The sequence below is a fragment of the Manis pentadactyla genome, chromosome 12 (assembly GCF_030020395.1).
Source record: "Manis pentadactyla isolate mManPen7 chromosome 12, mManPen7.hap1, whole genome shotgun sequence".
NCBI classification, from domain to species: Eukaryota; Metazoa; Chordata; class Mammalia; order Pholidota; family Manidae; genus Manis; species Manis pentadactyla.
The window spans coordinates 105,616,267-105,631,656 of NC_080030.1; the positions used below are offsets into that span (position 1 = coordinate 105,616,267).

Here is a 15,390-nt window from a genome sequence, read left to right on the forward strand (position 1 = left end):
TGTTACAATAAAGTAAGCTGGAGAAAAGAAAATCTTTTTTCAAATTGTCGCAAATCTCCAAAAAAACTTTCCAGTATATTTATTGAAAAAAATCCAGGTGCAAATAGAACTGTGCAGTTCAAACCCTGTTGTTCAAGGGTCAACTATATTACTAATGGTCATTTCTCAGTTCAATGCATTTTGGAGCTTTATGTTTTTTAACAAGTGATTTACAGAAAAGTTAACCCTGACAAGTCCCATTAAGCTCTTCACAAAGTTGGTATCGATGCTAAAATCAATGAATTATATATTGAAGAAAAATGGGTTTTTGCATAATATCAAGGAATCCTCCCAAAATATTGATCAATTACAAAGGAAAAACAGTAAATTTACAGTGGAGAACCCAGAAGACACCACTTTAACCAGCTGATAAAGGATAACATCACTAGAAATTATAATACATAGCCATGTCACACAGCCAGCCCGACAGGATCCACAAAGAAGGGCACATCACTTTTGTAGTATCCTTACCAAAAATGCCAAACTTTAATCCAATCGTGAGAAAACATTAGCCAAACCCAAATCAAGGGGAATTCCACAAAATACCTGATCAAGCCTCTTAAAAAGTCTCAAGCCCTGTCTGAGGAAAGCATCCTGGCGGGTTGTTAGGAAATGTACTAACCATTCTGCCTCCAGCTTCCAAGCCTGCTGCTCCGACGTACAGTTTGGGTCCTTGGTCTGCAACAGCCAGTGGGGGCTCAGCCTGCAGGAAGCGCTACACCCCACAGACCAGCTGGCCCCCACACTGAATTTCCATCAGCCAGTTCCTTCATCTATCCTGTGACTAGTTTTCTACAAACAGGGATTTTGTATATGCATGTTTAAAAAATAAAAAAGTCTCGGGAGCCAAGATGGCGGCGTGAGTACAGCAGTGGAAATCTCCTCCCAAAACCACATATATCTATGAAAATATAACAAAGACAACTCCTCCTAGAATAAAGACCAGAGGTCACAGGACAACATCCAGACCACATCCGCACCTGAGAGAACCCAGTGCCTCGTAAAGGGGGTAAGATACAAGCCCCGGGCGGCGGGACCCGAGCGCCCCTCCCCCCAGCTCCCGGCGGGAGAAGAGTAGGCAGAGCGGGAGGGAGACGGAGCCCAGGACTGCTGAGCACCCAGCCCAAGCCATCCGGGCCAGAGCGCAGACACAGCGCATGCGCGGGGCCCTGGATACTAGGGAAACAGGGCAGCAAGAACAGTGAGCGGGCACCGGAGGCCTGGCGCCGGAGGACACCAGAAAAGCGAGCGGCCATTTTTTTCTTTTTTTCTGTTTTGTTTTGGCGAGCGCTTTTTGGAAGTCTTAAAGGGGCAGGGCGGGACACTTAATCCAGAGGTAGGGAATCCGGGGATCTCTGGGCACCCTAAACCCTGGACTGCAGGGAGCAGGGAGGCCCCTTGCAGTGATAAATAGCCTCCCAGCTGCTCCCCCTCCAACGCAACTCCACCACTTTGGAGCAGCTGCCGGAGCCAGGCCACGCCCACAGCAACAGCGGAGACAAACTCCATAGCAGCCGGGCAGGAAGCAGAAACCCTGTCTGCGCGCAGCTGCCCAGCACAAGCCACTAGAGGTCGCTGTTCTCCCAGGAGAGGAGAGCCACAAACCAACAAGAAGGGAAGTCCTTCCAGCCGTCACTTGTCCCAGCTCTGCAGACTATTCCTATCACCATGAAAAGGCAAAGCTACAGGCTGACAAAGATCACAGAGACAACACCAGAGAAGGAGACAGACCTAACCAGTCTCCCTGAAAAAGAATTCAAAATAAGAATCATAAACATGCTGACAGAGATGCAGAGAAATACGCAAGAGAAATGGGATGAAGTCCGGAAGGACATCACAGATGCCAGAAAGGAGATCGCAGAAATGAAACAAACTCTGGAAGGGTTTATAAGCAGAATGGATAGAATGCAAGAGGCCATTGATGGAATTGAAACCAGAGAACAGGAACGCATAGAAGCTGACATAGAGAGAGATAAAAGGATCTCCAGGAATGAAACAATATTAAGAGAACTGTGCGACAAATCCAAAAGGAACAATATCCATATTATAGGGGTTCCAGAAGAAGAAGAGAGAGGAAAAGGGATGGAAAGTATCTTGGAAGAAATAATTGCTGAAAACTTCCCCAAACTGGGGGAGGAAATAATCGAACAGACCACGGAAATACAGAGAACCCCCAACAGAAAGGATCCAAGAAGGACAACACCAAGACACATAATAATTAAAATGGCAAAGATCAAGGACAAGGAAAGAGTTTTAAAGGCAGCTAGAGAGAGGAAAAAGGTCACCTATAAAGGAAAACCCATCAGACTAACATCAGACTTCTCGACAGAAACCCTACAGGACAGAAGAGAATGGCATGATATATTTAATACAATGAAACAGAAGGGCCTTGAACCAAGGATACTGTATCCAGCACGACTATCATTCAAATATGATGGTGGGATTAAACAATTCCTAGACAAACAAAAGCTGAGGGAATTTGCTTCCCACAAACCACCACTACAGGACATCTTACAGGGACTGCTCTAGATGGGTGCACTCCTAGAAAGAGCACAGCACAAAACACCCAACATATGAAGAATTGAGGAGGAGGAATAAGAAGGGAGTGAAGAAAAGAATCTCCAGACAGTGTATATAACAGCTCAATAAGCGAGTTAAGTTAGGCAGTAAGACACTAAAGAGGCTAACCTTGAACCTTTGGTAACCACGAATTTAAAGCCTGCAATGGCAATAAGTACATATCTTTCAATAGTCACCCTAAATGTTAATGGGCTGAATGCAACAATCAAAAGACATAGAGTAATAGAATGGATAAAAAAGCAAGACCCATCTATATGCTGCTTACAAGAAACTCACCTCAAACTCAAAGACATGTACAGACTAAAAGTCAAGGGATGGAAAAACATATTTCAGGCAAACAGCAAGAAGAAAGCAGGGGTTGCAGTACTAATATCAGACAAAATAGACTTCAAAACAGAGAAATTAACAAGAGATAAAGAAGGACACTACATAATGATAAAGGGCTCAGTCCAACAAGAGAATATAACCATTCTAAATATATATGCACCCAACACAGGAGCACCAACATATGTGAAACAAATACTAATAGAACTAAAGGGGAAGATAGACTGCAATGCATTCATTCTAGGAGACTTCAACACACCACTCACCCCAAAGGATAGATCCACCGGGCAGAAAATAAGTAAGGACACAGAAGCACTGAACAACACAGTAGAGCAGATGGACCTAATAGACATCTATAGAACTCTACATCCAAAAGCAACAGAATATACATTCTTCTCAAGTGCACATGGAACATTCTCCAGAATAGACCACATACTAGGCCACAAAAAGAGTCTCAGTAAATTCCAAAAGACTGAAATCCTACCAACCAACTTTTCAGACCACAAAGGCATAAAACTAGAAATAAACTGTACAAATAAAGCAAAGAGGCTCACAAACACATGGAGGCTTAACAACACGCTCCTAAATAATCAATGGATCAATGACCAAATCAAAATGGAGATCCAGCAATATGTGGAAACAAATGACAACAACACTAAGCCCCAACTTCTGTGGGACACAGCAAAAGCAGTCTTAAGAGGAAAGTATATAGCAATCCAAGCATATCTCAAAAAGGAAGAACAATCCCAAATGAATGGTCTAATGTCACAATTACCGAAATTGGAAAAAGAAGAACAAATGAGGCCTAAGGTCAGCAGAAGGAGGGACATAATAAAGATCAGAGAAGAAATAAATAAAATTGAGAAGAATAAAATAATAGCAAAAATCAATGAAACCAAGAGCTGGTTCTTCGAGAAAATAAACAAAATAGATAAGTCTCTAGCCAGATATATTAAGAGGAAAAGAGAGTCAACACAAATCAACAGTATCAGAAACGAGAAAGGAAAAATCACGACGGACCCCACAGAAATACAAAGAATTATTGGAGAATACTATGAAAACCTATATGCTAACAAGCTGGGAAACCTAGGAGAAATGGACAACTTCCTAGAAAAATACAACCTTCCAAGACTGACCCAGAAAGAAACAGAAAATCTAAACAGACCAATTACCAGCAACGAAATTGAAGCAGTAATCAAAAAACTACCAAAGAACAAAACCCCCGGGCCAGATGGATTTACCTCAGAATTTTATCATACATACAGGGAAGACATAATACCCATTCTCCTTAAAGTTTTCCAAAAAATAGAGGAGGAGGGGATACTCCCAAACTCATTCTATGAAGCTAACATCACCCTAATACCAAAACCAGGCAAAGACCCCACCAAAAAAGAAAACTACAGACCAATATCCCTGATGAACGTAGATGCAAAAATACTCAACAAAATATTAGCAAACCTAATTCAAAAATACATCAAAAGGATCATACACCATGACCAAGTGGGATTCATCCCAGGGATGCAAGGATGGTACAACATTCGAAAATCCATCAACATCATCCACCACATAAACAAAAAGAAAGACAAAAACCACATGATCATCTCCATAGATGCTGAAAAAGCATTTGACAAAGTTCAACATCCATTCATGATAAAAAACTCTCAGCAAAATGGGAATAGAGGGCAAGCACCTCAATATAATAAAGGCCATCTATGATAAACCCACAGCCAACATTATACTGAACAGCGAGAAGCTGAAAGCATTTCCTCTGAGATCGGGAACTAGACAGGGATGCCCACTCTCTCCACTGTTATTTAACATAGTACTGGAGGTCCTAGCCACGGCAATCAGACAAAACAAAAACATACAAGGAATCCAGATTGGTAAAGAAGAAGTTAAACTGTCACTATTTGCAGATGACATGATACTGTACATAAAAAACCCTAAAGACTCCACCCCAAAACTACTAGAACTGATATTGGAATACAGCAAAGTTGCAGGATACAAAATCAACACACAGAAATCTGTGGCTTTCCTATACACTAACAATGAACCAACAGAAAGAGAAATCAGGAAAACAACTCCATTCACAATTGCATCAAAAAAAATCAAATACCTAGGAATAAACCTAACCAAGGAAGTGAAAGACTTATACTCTGAAAACTACAAGTCACTCTTAAGAGAAATTAAAGGGGACACTAACAGATGGAAACTCATCCCATGCTCGTGGCTAGGAAGAATTAATATCGTTAAAATGGCCATCCTGCCCAAAGCAATATACAGATTTGATGCAATCCCTATGAAACTACCAGCAACATTCTTCAATGAACTGGAACAAATAATTCAAAAATTCATATGGAAACAGCAAAAACCCCGAATAGCCAAAGCAATCCTGAGAAAGAAGAATAAAGTAGGGGGGATCTCACTCCCCAACTTCAAGCTCTACTATAAAGCCATAGTAATCAAGACAATTTGGTACTGGCACAAGAGCAGAGCCACAGACCAATGGAACAGACTAGAGAATCCAGACATTAACCCAAACATATATGGTCAATTGATATCTGATAAAGGAGCCATGGACATACAATGGCGAAATGACAGTCTCTTCAACAGATGGTGCTGGCAAAACTGGACAGCTACATGTAGGAGAATGAAACTGGACCATTGTCTAACCCCATATACAAAAGTAAACTCAAAATGGATCAAAGACCTGAATGTAAGTCATGAAACCATTAAACTCTTGGAAGAAAACATAGGCGAAAACCTCTTAGACATAAACATGAGTGACCTCTTCTTGAACATATCTCCCCAGGCAAGGAAAACAACAGCAAAAATGAACAAGTGGGACTATATTAAGCTGAAAAGCTTCTGTACAGCAAAAGACACCATCAATAGAACAAAAAGGAACCCTACAGTATGGGAGAATATATTTGAAAACGACACATCCGATAAAGGATTGACGTCCAGAATATATAAAGAGCTCACACGCCTCAACAAACAAAAAACAAATAACCCAATTAAAAAATGGACAGAGGAACTGAACAGTTCTCCAAAACAGAAATACAGATGGCCAACAGACACATGAAAAGATGCTCCACATCGCTAATTATCAGAGAAATGCAAATTAAAACTACAATGAGGTATCACCTCACACCAGTAAGGATGGCTGCCATCCAAAAGACAAACAACAACAAATGTTGGCGAGGCTATTGAGAAAGGGGAACCCTCCTACACTGCTGGTGGGAATGTAAATTAGTTCAACCATTGTGGAAAGCAGTATGGAGGTACATCAAAATGCTCAAAACAGACTTACCATTTGACCCAGGAATTGCACTCCTAGGAATTTACCCTAAGAATGCAGCAATCAAGTATGAGAAAGACCAATGCACCCCTATGTTTATCGCAGCACTATTTACAATAGCCAAGAATTGGAAGCAACCTAAATGTCCATCGATAGATGAATGGATAAAGAAGATGTGGTACATATACACAATGGAATACTACTCAGCCATAAGAAAAGGGCAAATCCTACCATTTGCAGCAACATGGATGGAGCTGGAGGGTATTATGCTCAGTAAAACAAGCCAAGCGGAGAAAGAGAAATACCAAATGATTTCACTCATCTGTGGAATATAAGAACAAAGGAAAAACTGAAGGAACAAAACAGCAGCAGAATCACAGAACTCAAGAATGGACTAACAAGTACCAAAGGGAAAGGGACTGGGAGGATGGGTGGGTAGGGAGGGATAAGGGGGGAGGAGAAGAAGGGGGGTATTATGATTAGCATGCATGGGGGGTGGGAGAAAGGGGAGGGCTGTACAACACAGAGAAGGCAAGTAGTGATTCTACAACATTTGCTATGCTGATGGACAGTGACTGTAAAGGGGTTTATAGGGGGGACCTGGTAAAGGGGAGAGCCTAGTAAACATAATATTCGTCATGTAAGTGTAGATTAGTGATACCAAAAAAAAAAAAAAAAAAAAAGGCAGTTCCTGTGTGGAGACCTCCAATGAGTCCTACACAAGGGTATAAAAGGCATATGAACGTACAGGAAAAGGGTCTGTTTGTGTTTATACAGAGGATCAAAGCCTAATTGGGCTACCCCGAAAATGAACTAAGATACGATATGAAAAAGAACTTCCAACATCTGCACTCTCTGGAAGACTCATGCCAGAAGATGATCATCAAAAAACCCCAACAAAGATCCACGCACTGCTACAGCTGTAGATGCACTCATCCCACCAGTTCCTGGACTTGCCATGGGAATGAGGAAGGAGATATCTAAGCTGGCCTGTGCATACAGTAAAACAACAAATTTGACTGGATCTATACTGTTGGAACTCAACCAAGAATTAGGAGAAGTGCAAATTGTAGCGCTCCAAAATCTTACACCTACAGACTATTTACTGTTAAAAAAAACATAAGGGATGTGAACATTCCCCAGGAATGGGTTGTTTTAATTTGTCTGATTTCTCTCAGACTGTTCAAGCTCAGTTGGACAATATCCACCATATCATAGATAAGTTTTCACAAATGCCTAAGGTGCCTAACTGGTTTTCTTGGTTTCACTGGAGATGGCTGGTAATTACAGGTATGCTTTGGTTATGTAACTATACTCCTATTATGTTAATGTGTGTGCGCAATTTAATTAGTAGTTTAAAACCTATACATGCTGAAGTTACTCTACAAGAAGATATGTCAAAGAAATAATCAATCTTCCCAGGTTTTGTTCCGCCTGCTACTTCTATAGCTTTTCTTCTTCCTTCATAATTACAACCCTTAAATAGAATTCGTGCCTCATATCAAATTTACCGAGTATCATAATTCTTCCAAGTGGTAAAGACACCTCAAGACAAATGCTGGGCATAGAAGCCACAGGGCATAAATATGCAAAGAAGTAAAAAGCTAACCTTTTCAAACAATAAGGCTTCTCTCTCACTTACCAACTTTACATTTCCCTGTATGGCCCCGGAAGATGACTGGTTAGCCAGAGACAGGTAAGATTCCTCAAGGGAGGAACAACCTAAGACAGGCATAGTCGCAGGGGGGCCATCAGGTGAGAAATTGGGGATCAACAGAGGTGAGGCTTAGAACCTCACACCCCCCGTTCTGAGAGAAATCTTCTGCATACGTGGATATTTTATTGCCCTTGTCTAGCTTGGATTAACACATAGTCTACAGGCACACACCTGATCATCTACATTTGCTCTCTTACAACACTAAACTATGTTTTCTACCTTTATCTTGTATCTACCTACCACTTCAGCATTTTATTAAAAATAATAATAATAGAAATGTGGGATCCACATATAAATCAAGTATAAAAATCAAATGAGTATTCATATTTGACCTGTTTATAGTTCATAATGCATGAGCAAAACCAAAAGTTTCTGTGATGACTGCCCTTGTACTGTTCCCCATGTAACTTATTCACTATGTAAGAATTTGTTCTCCATGTAAGAACTTGTTCGTTATGCTTCAGAAGATTGGAGACTGACGAAAATTAGGCTTGGGGTGGATTAATGATTGTGCATTGAGCATTGACTCCCCTATACAGCATTTTATTGTTGTTAACAACCATTTGATCAATAAATATGAGAGATGCCCTCACAAAAAAAAGAAAAAGAAAAAAAGTACACACTTCCAATTGTAAAATAAATAAGTAACTGGGATGTAATGTATAGCATAAGGAATATAGCCAAAATATTGTAACAACTTGGTATGGTGATAGCTGGTACCTAGAATTATCATGTATATAAATGTTGAATCACTGTGTTGTACACCTGAAACTAATGTAATGTAATACTGCGTGTCAACTACCCTTCAATAAAAAATAATTATCTACAAAAAATAAAAATAAAAAAAATAAAAAAGTCTCAAGGCCATTAACAAAGATAAGGAAAGACTGAAGAATTATCCATTTGGGGGAGGCTAAGGAAACATGACGACTAAATTCAATGTGTGTAAAATAGAAAATGTCTCACACTAGTGGGAACACTCATGACATTCTAGTAGTTTGTGATGCAGTTAACAGTCTTACAGCAGGGTCAACTCCTTGGCTTTGCTAACTGTACTGGACACTAGGGGAAGCTGGGTGAAGGGCATATGGGAACCTTGTACTATTTGTGCAACTTCTCTGGAAGTCTAAAATTACTTTAGAAAAAGTTAAAGGAAAAAGACAAACAAGGGGGAATTGCTATCATTGAAAGAGTCTAAGAGATGAATCAACCAAATGTAATGTGTGGACTTTGTATACTGATTCAAACAAATCAACTGTAAGAGGATAATTTTGAGAGGGGAAAACTGAATATGGTCTGGATATTTGATGATAATAAAAACTTGTTAATTGTGTTGGCTCTAATAATGGTAAGTGATATTACTTAGAAATACACACTGAATATTTAGAGAGAAGAAAAAAGTTAACACCATTTTTTTCATTTTATTCACTGTTTTATTATCTGTGAATATACACATGAAAAGCAAATTAGTCCTAGTCATCATTCTCAAGATCAAGATACAGAGGCAACAGCTCTTTCACTATAAAAATAATATGAAAGAATCCTGTTAAAAACAGTCAACATGTTTTAAACCATTATCTTGAAGGCACTGTTCTGAACACTTTTGCATGTCATCTCTTCGATCTTCACAACCACCTTATGAAGTAGGTACTTTTATTATCTCCATTTTACACATGAGAAAATGGAAACAGTAAGTTATGTAACAAGCTGTGTGATGGTGACATTTAGTGGCAAAGCTGGAATACAAACCTGGCTGATTTCAGAGCCCACGCGATAAAAATCTTACAGTGCACTCACTATACACTATATGTAGTACCCAAAAGATCCACAGTACCTATTCCTAATATGTGCAATACACTATAATTTGTTCTTTTCTATTTCATTTTTTTAAAGCCCTGAATACGACCACTATAAACTGTTCTCCCTTACTACCAGTGAGTCACCGCCGGGAGCTGAAACACACTGCACTAGGCCTCCTGGGGCACGGCAACAACATTCCTTCTTTCTCATACACCCCACACCCCAGGAAGAATCTGAAATTCTAAACCGGAACAATTTCAATTAAGTCCCTCCACAATAAACAAAGTTATAAACAGGAGACACCTTGTTTGTGAATTTCCATTTACAAACCAAGATGGTACATCGTTTTAAGTGAGCGTAAGTGAGCATCATCAGGTTCCCGTGGGTTTTATTTATGGGGTGTTTGTTTAGGTAAAATTTAGATGTAGATCTTATTTTTTAAGTCACATCAAACCTTGTAAATATATATATATAATATAGGTCACATACACCAACCGGTATGAAGATAAAACCACAACTATGGTGCTACAAGGAGAGTATCCAGGTAAAACTACACTAAAAAAGAACTAAATAAAATTTACTGTCAGTTACACCAACCTCATGAAGACACCTTGAGAACTAGGTATATAATTAAAGTTCTCAGGATGATAAGAAAAGTTTAATCTCTCACTTTAGTAGATATGTTGGCTTTTTTATTAACTGATCAGTTTCAGAACTCAACTAAAAAAGAAAATCTTTAGGAATAGGGAGCTTGGATTCATATTATATACAATCGCGCCTCAAATCATTATTTTTTAAAAACTGACCATCCTAATTATCATTCAAACATATGCTAAGATGGGCTCAAGTTCTATCATTTTAATAAACTACATTCACTGTAAATGCAGTAATTTAAGATTGTTTTTTCTATACAAGTGACCAGTAAAAGCCAACTTTTTAAAGTCCACTGAGAATCCATATCCCTAATGTAATTTCTTTCCCTTTGGTTTCTTTCTCACAAAAATATTCCTATGTCAGCCCTGCATGCAATGACTCAACAATCTGCACACCATTTTCTGGTGGTAATACTCAAGTTTTCATCATCCCAAGGAAACATAAGTGTGTCCTCCAAATATCCAACTCAGCAAACCAGTATCTGTAGTTTACTCCTATGCAACAAAGGTAATTTTAGAGTAAAAGCTGACTGAAAACTTTCCAAAGTTAATAATTTGTTCCAATTAGATGCATAATTATTAATCACTGAATTCTAACAAGGCAAAATACATATCTGATTATTTTCTAAATTTAGAGACCTCACCACTTCTGTTCAGCCCTTAAAATGTATGCACAAAAATCTGAATTTTTATAATTAAAAAATTTAAAAACATGTATCTATGTATACACACACACATACACACATATAGTTGAAAGAGCCAATCTCTGAGAATTCAAAGATTCATCAGAAATTAAGGACAAAAACAAATTAAAGGAATAAGATGAGGAAACTCATTATAATCAAAGAAAAATAAATGTAAGCAAGATGTCACTTCTGCCTAGCAACATGGGAAAAAAGTTTTATTTCTAATTACTCAAATTTCCAATATCTCTCAGCCTGTTGGTGGAACTTTCCAAAGAGTAAATTGATAGGTTGATATTCAGAGCCTCAAAAATGTTCACATAACTAGGTCTGTAATCTTCTACTTATTAATCCTAAGGAAATATCTGACAGAAGCAAACTGACTTTAAAAAGTGCAAAGCTGCTTCTCATAAAATCTACAATAAAAACAAAACTTAGATTCAATATTTCTTATATGTTTCTTATGAAATCCTATCAAGTCATTAAGCATATTTAAAGATATAAAAAATGTGGTATATTTTCAAAAGCAAAAGAAAAGACTATATGCAGTAAGATCTTAATTTCATAAATAAATAATAATGGAAGGAAATAAAATGCTGACATTGTTTACTATTGGAGTGTGGAGTGACAGGTCTTTTTAATTTTCTCTGTTTTCAAATTTATCTACAATGAAAACATACTACTTTTAATACCAAGAAACAACATCAAAGTCTTCTAAATCACATTTGTGTAAAAGAAAATGGGGTATAAACTAAGCAATAGAAGTTGTCAATGAAACTGTGCCGTCTTCCTCATCAGCCTGTCCAAGTAATTTGTGAAAAATGAGCGCAGCACTTGAGAAATGGCCTCAAAGGTGAGGTGGAAACAGAAGTTCAAGGTGGGACGTGTAGTTTAAAATCGGCATTATTTCCAGTCGGTTACTTCATACGAGCAAAGTACTAGCAAATCATCCCTATTCTGAATCGTAAGGAGAGACCACAGGAAAAATTTTCAAGGAAATTATCCCCAAAGCCCCCAGACCCACATTTCTGTGATGATTCTCTCCCAAGATCTCTTTCCCTAACGTACAAATCACCTTTCCCGCAGCGAATCCAAGTTTTGAAAAGAATGAACATAAATTAACACAATGCATTAAAAAAAATTCAGTAGCTGTAACCCCTGACCGTCTCTCCGCTGGGCATATAAAAGCCAAAGCCTCTGAGAGGCAGCGCTAAGTCCTTCTGCTACTCAAACGTCGGCCCGCCGAGGCTGCGGAGAGGGCTGTGCTTCTCACCCCTCGGACCGCCCGGGCTTCCCCTGCCCTGAAGGAAGGAACCCTGGCCCACGGAACCAGATGCCTGGACCACAGGATCAAGCCTCCCTCCTCGCCGTACCAGCCTCCCGGCCCCCACCTGCGTCTGACGAGTACATGAAGAATGAAGGCAGGCGTGCATGTGCAACAGCGCGTGTGCACACACGCAATACTTTAAGGGTACGTGTTTGGCATCGGACACCCTTTCGGTGATCTGTTTACGGTCAAAATACAATAGTGTTCTGCATTTTCAAAAAGGAAAGCCTGCTTAACACTGCCCCGCACCCCCGCAGCTTCCAGGAAATAATAACACTATTCGGGGGAACATCTCTATCCCCAGCAGGCACGACTGTAAAATGACCCACAACCGCGCCGATTTCTGAGCCCAGGCCTCCGCCGTCCGGCTATTTCTACCCCTTCGCCCATCGGTTGTCGGAGAGACGTCCGTCGGTCCTGCTTCTTCCAGCAGCAGGACCCCACTGCCCGGGCCCACGGGGGCCGCGGCCCGGCCCCTCCCAGCCCAGGAGGGTGAACGCGGGCGTCTCCCCAGCTTCCGCACAGTGCTCCCCGCGGCCACGCCGCCCCCGGGCCCCGCGCCCCGGACCCCGGGCCCCGCTCACCGTCCGGCAGCTCCACGGTGCGCGCGCGGCGCAGCGAGCGCGTCAGGCGGTTGAGCTGCTCCATCGCCCTCTCCATCCTCGGCCAGCCGCCTGCGCTCGCCCCGCCGCGCCCAGCGCCCTACATCCCGCCCGGGCGTCGGCGGGCGGAAGCTCCGGCACGGCCCGGCCAGTGTCCGGGGGCTACGGGAGGCGCTCCGGGACGCGCCCTCCGTCCTGGGGCCGCCGCGCCGACCACGGAGGGGCACCCGCGGCCGGCGCTCGCGCCCTTCCTGCCGCCGCCGCCGCTTCCCCCGGGCTCGCGCGGCCTTCTGGGAGTCGTAGTTCCGAGCCGGCCGAGCCGCGCGCAGGGGGCGGAGCCACGCCGGGGGCGCCCCGGGCTCCGGGCCCCGCCGTGCACATGCCAGGCGTAGGGCGGTGTGTACCGGAAGCGATGCCAAGACTGGGCGTGCCCCCAGGTCCCTGGAGAGATTTCTCGGGTGTCCCCACGCCCCCTCCTCCTGCCCTCCACAGTCTTGTGGGAGCAGCTTCCTTCAATTCTATCACACCCCTATATAGCAGATTGGGCATTTTGCACAATGGTTCGTAAATCCATCATCATCACCCTCCCGGTTTTGACACACTTGTTTTCCAGATACATGAACTATTGAAATATTATATTTTCATATGTCAAGTTTAAAGGAGAATAAAGTCAAACAAATGCAAAATACACTTTTCCTCCACTGCAAGTAACTTAATCATAGTTCAATTATTTGTCTCCCCTGCTGGGTGACTTCTAGAGGGCAAGAACACACCACTCTGTTTTGTGCCCTGTATAGCCATACCTACTACCTGACTTTGAAAGTTGAAACTCTGGAAAAGATACGGGAGATAACAGCCTGAAAGAAAATTTTAATTTATTTGATACAATGTTGCAGTGTTAAGGTGACGACAGATCCCAATGGGAAGCCCGAAGGCTTTGATTTGGTGAGCTGCCAAAATACTTGACAATACCAACAAAGTGTGGAAGAAATTAATTAGAAAGAAATCAGTGGTTAAGATCGTATTTGTCAACTCTAGGCAGAAGTTAAGCACAAGCCAGGGTAAAAACAGAAATTTAAGCAGCTGAAACATCTAAGAATTAATCCAGTCCTGGTAAATCTGAGCCTGGCTAACACCCCTGACAATGAAAACTTAAGGGAGGAATTTTCTCTTCTTGGATGTAACCAGGGACAAGATGCTGCTGAAGAGAGAAACAAAGAGCTTAGACCTTCTCAGCTTCTTCAAAGAGGCGAAACTATTCCTACAATGAATGAGAATATCTTGCAGCTTTTCTTGATGGCTCATTCTTGGACCAGCGTGCAGGGGCAAGCTACTGAACTGGCTACTCTCTTAGGAGCCATGCGCATGGAGAGGTGCAGTTCCGGAAAGGCAGGAGCCAGAGATGCAAAATAATGTGCCATTACAGAGGATGTGGACTTACATACTCAACTCTAAAAATCTGTTTCTGCGAAATAACATCCTTATTTGGTACATCTTTGATGTCCATTCTTCCAAATGGTCTGTTAAAAAAAATTTTTTTTTTACTCCTTTTGTTTGTCCTTCCTTGCTTGCATTTATCTCCTGAATTCTTCTTCATTTTTAGTGCTACCACACCTCCAGGAATTCTTGATTAATAGAATATCTCAGCACTGGTTGATTTTAGTGAAAAGGAAAACTGAACTGATCTAACAGAAACTGCTGTCCCCTCTACCTTCCACAAAAGCCACTGTAGAAGCCACCTCCCCACCACTCCCTTGGCCCAAATTGGCCATTTGAGAAAGGGTCAAGAATACCTGGTCACCTCCCCATTCTGAGACTTGGAGGTGGCGGATTTCATGTTACCAACAGAAGCAGGATAACTTGAGCTTACAGCTTTATTTTACCTGGACACATATCACAGCTCCAAAGTCCTTATTTAACTTCAGCTCTACCTAATTAACCATTGACTTCTGTGCCCCAACCTGCTTCCTACTTAATCCCACAATTCCAGTTTAACCCCTATGTTTCAACATTTTGGGCACTAGTTCTTCATATTACATCTATGACTCGGTACGCCTACACATTCACAAAGGCAGGGCGTGGCTTCATATGGAAATCTGGGCAGAAAAGCAAGATGATTAGATCTACCTTTTTGCACAATTACCTAAAATATGGATACCTGAGAATACAAGTGTATAGATTCAGAAGTAGAATGTGGAATATCTTTGATGTTTAATGTACTTTCTTAGCTGAGCACTAATTCATTTGGAGAGGGATATTTCTTTTCATCTTAAACAGTCTTTACAGAATCTTCATCTTTCTTTCTCTGAATTCCAACACAATAGATCCAGCCCTACTTCCTGAGTCATTGTGGAGAAAGTTTTG

General features: G+C 41.3%; 1 protein-coding gene across 3 annotated transcripts in view; it reads right to left on the minus strand.

Moving 5' to 3' along the window:
- Positions 1-13,288, minus strand: part of HACE1 (HECT domain and ankyrin repeat containing E3 ubiquitin protein ligase 1) — a 98,444-nt gene extending 85,156 nt beyond the window's left edge. For all 3 annotated transcript variants that reach the window (XR_005028239.2, XM_036902863.2, XM_036902862.2), the window contains exon 1: positions 13,009-13,288. Coding sequence is in view for 2 of the 3 variants with exons in the window: in XM_036902863.2 (XP_036758758.1) it covers positions 13,009-13,084 (76 nt within the window). In the remaining variant the exon portion in view is untranslated. The remainder of the gene's footprint in view (positions 1-13,008) is intronic.
- Between the last annotated feature and the right edge of the window lie 2,102 nt (positions 13,289-15,390).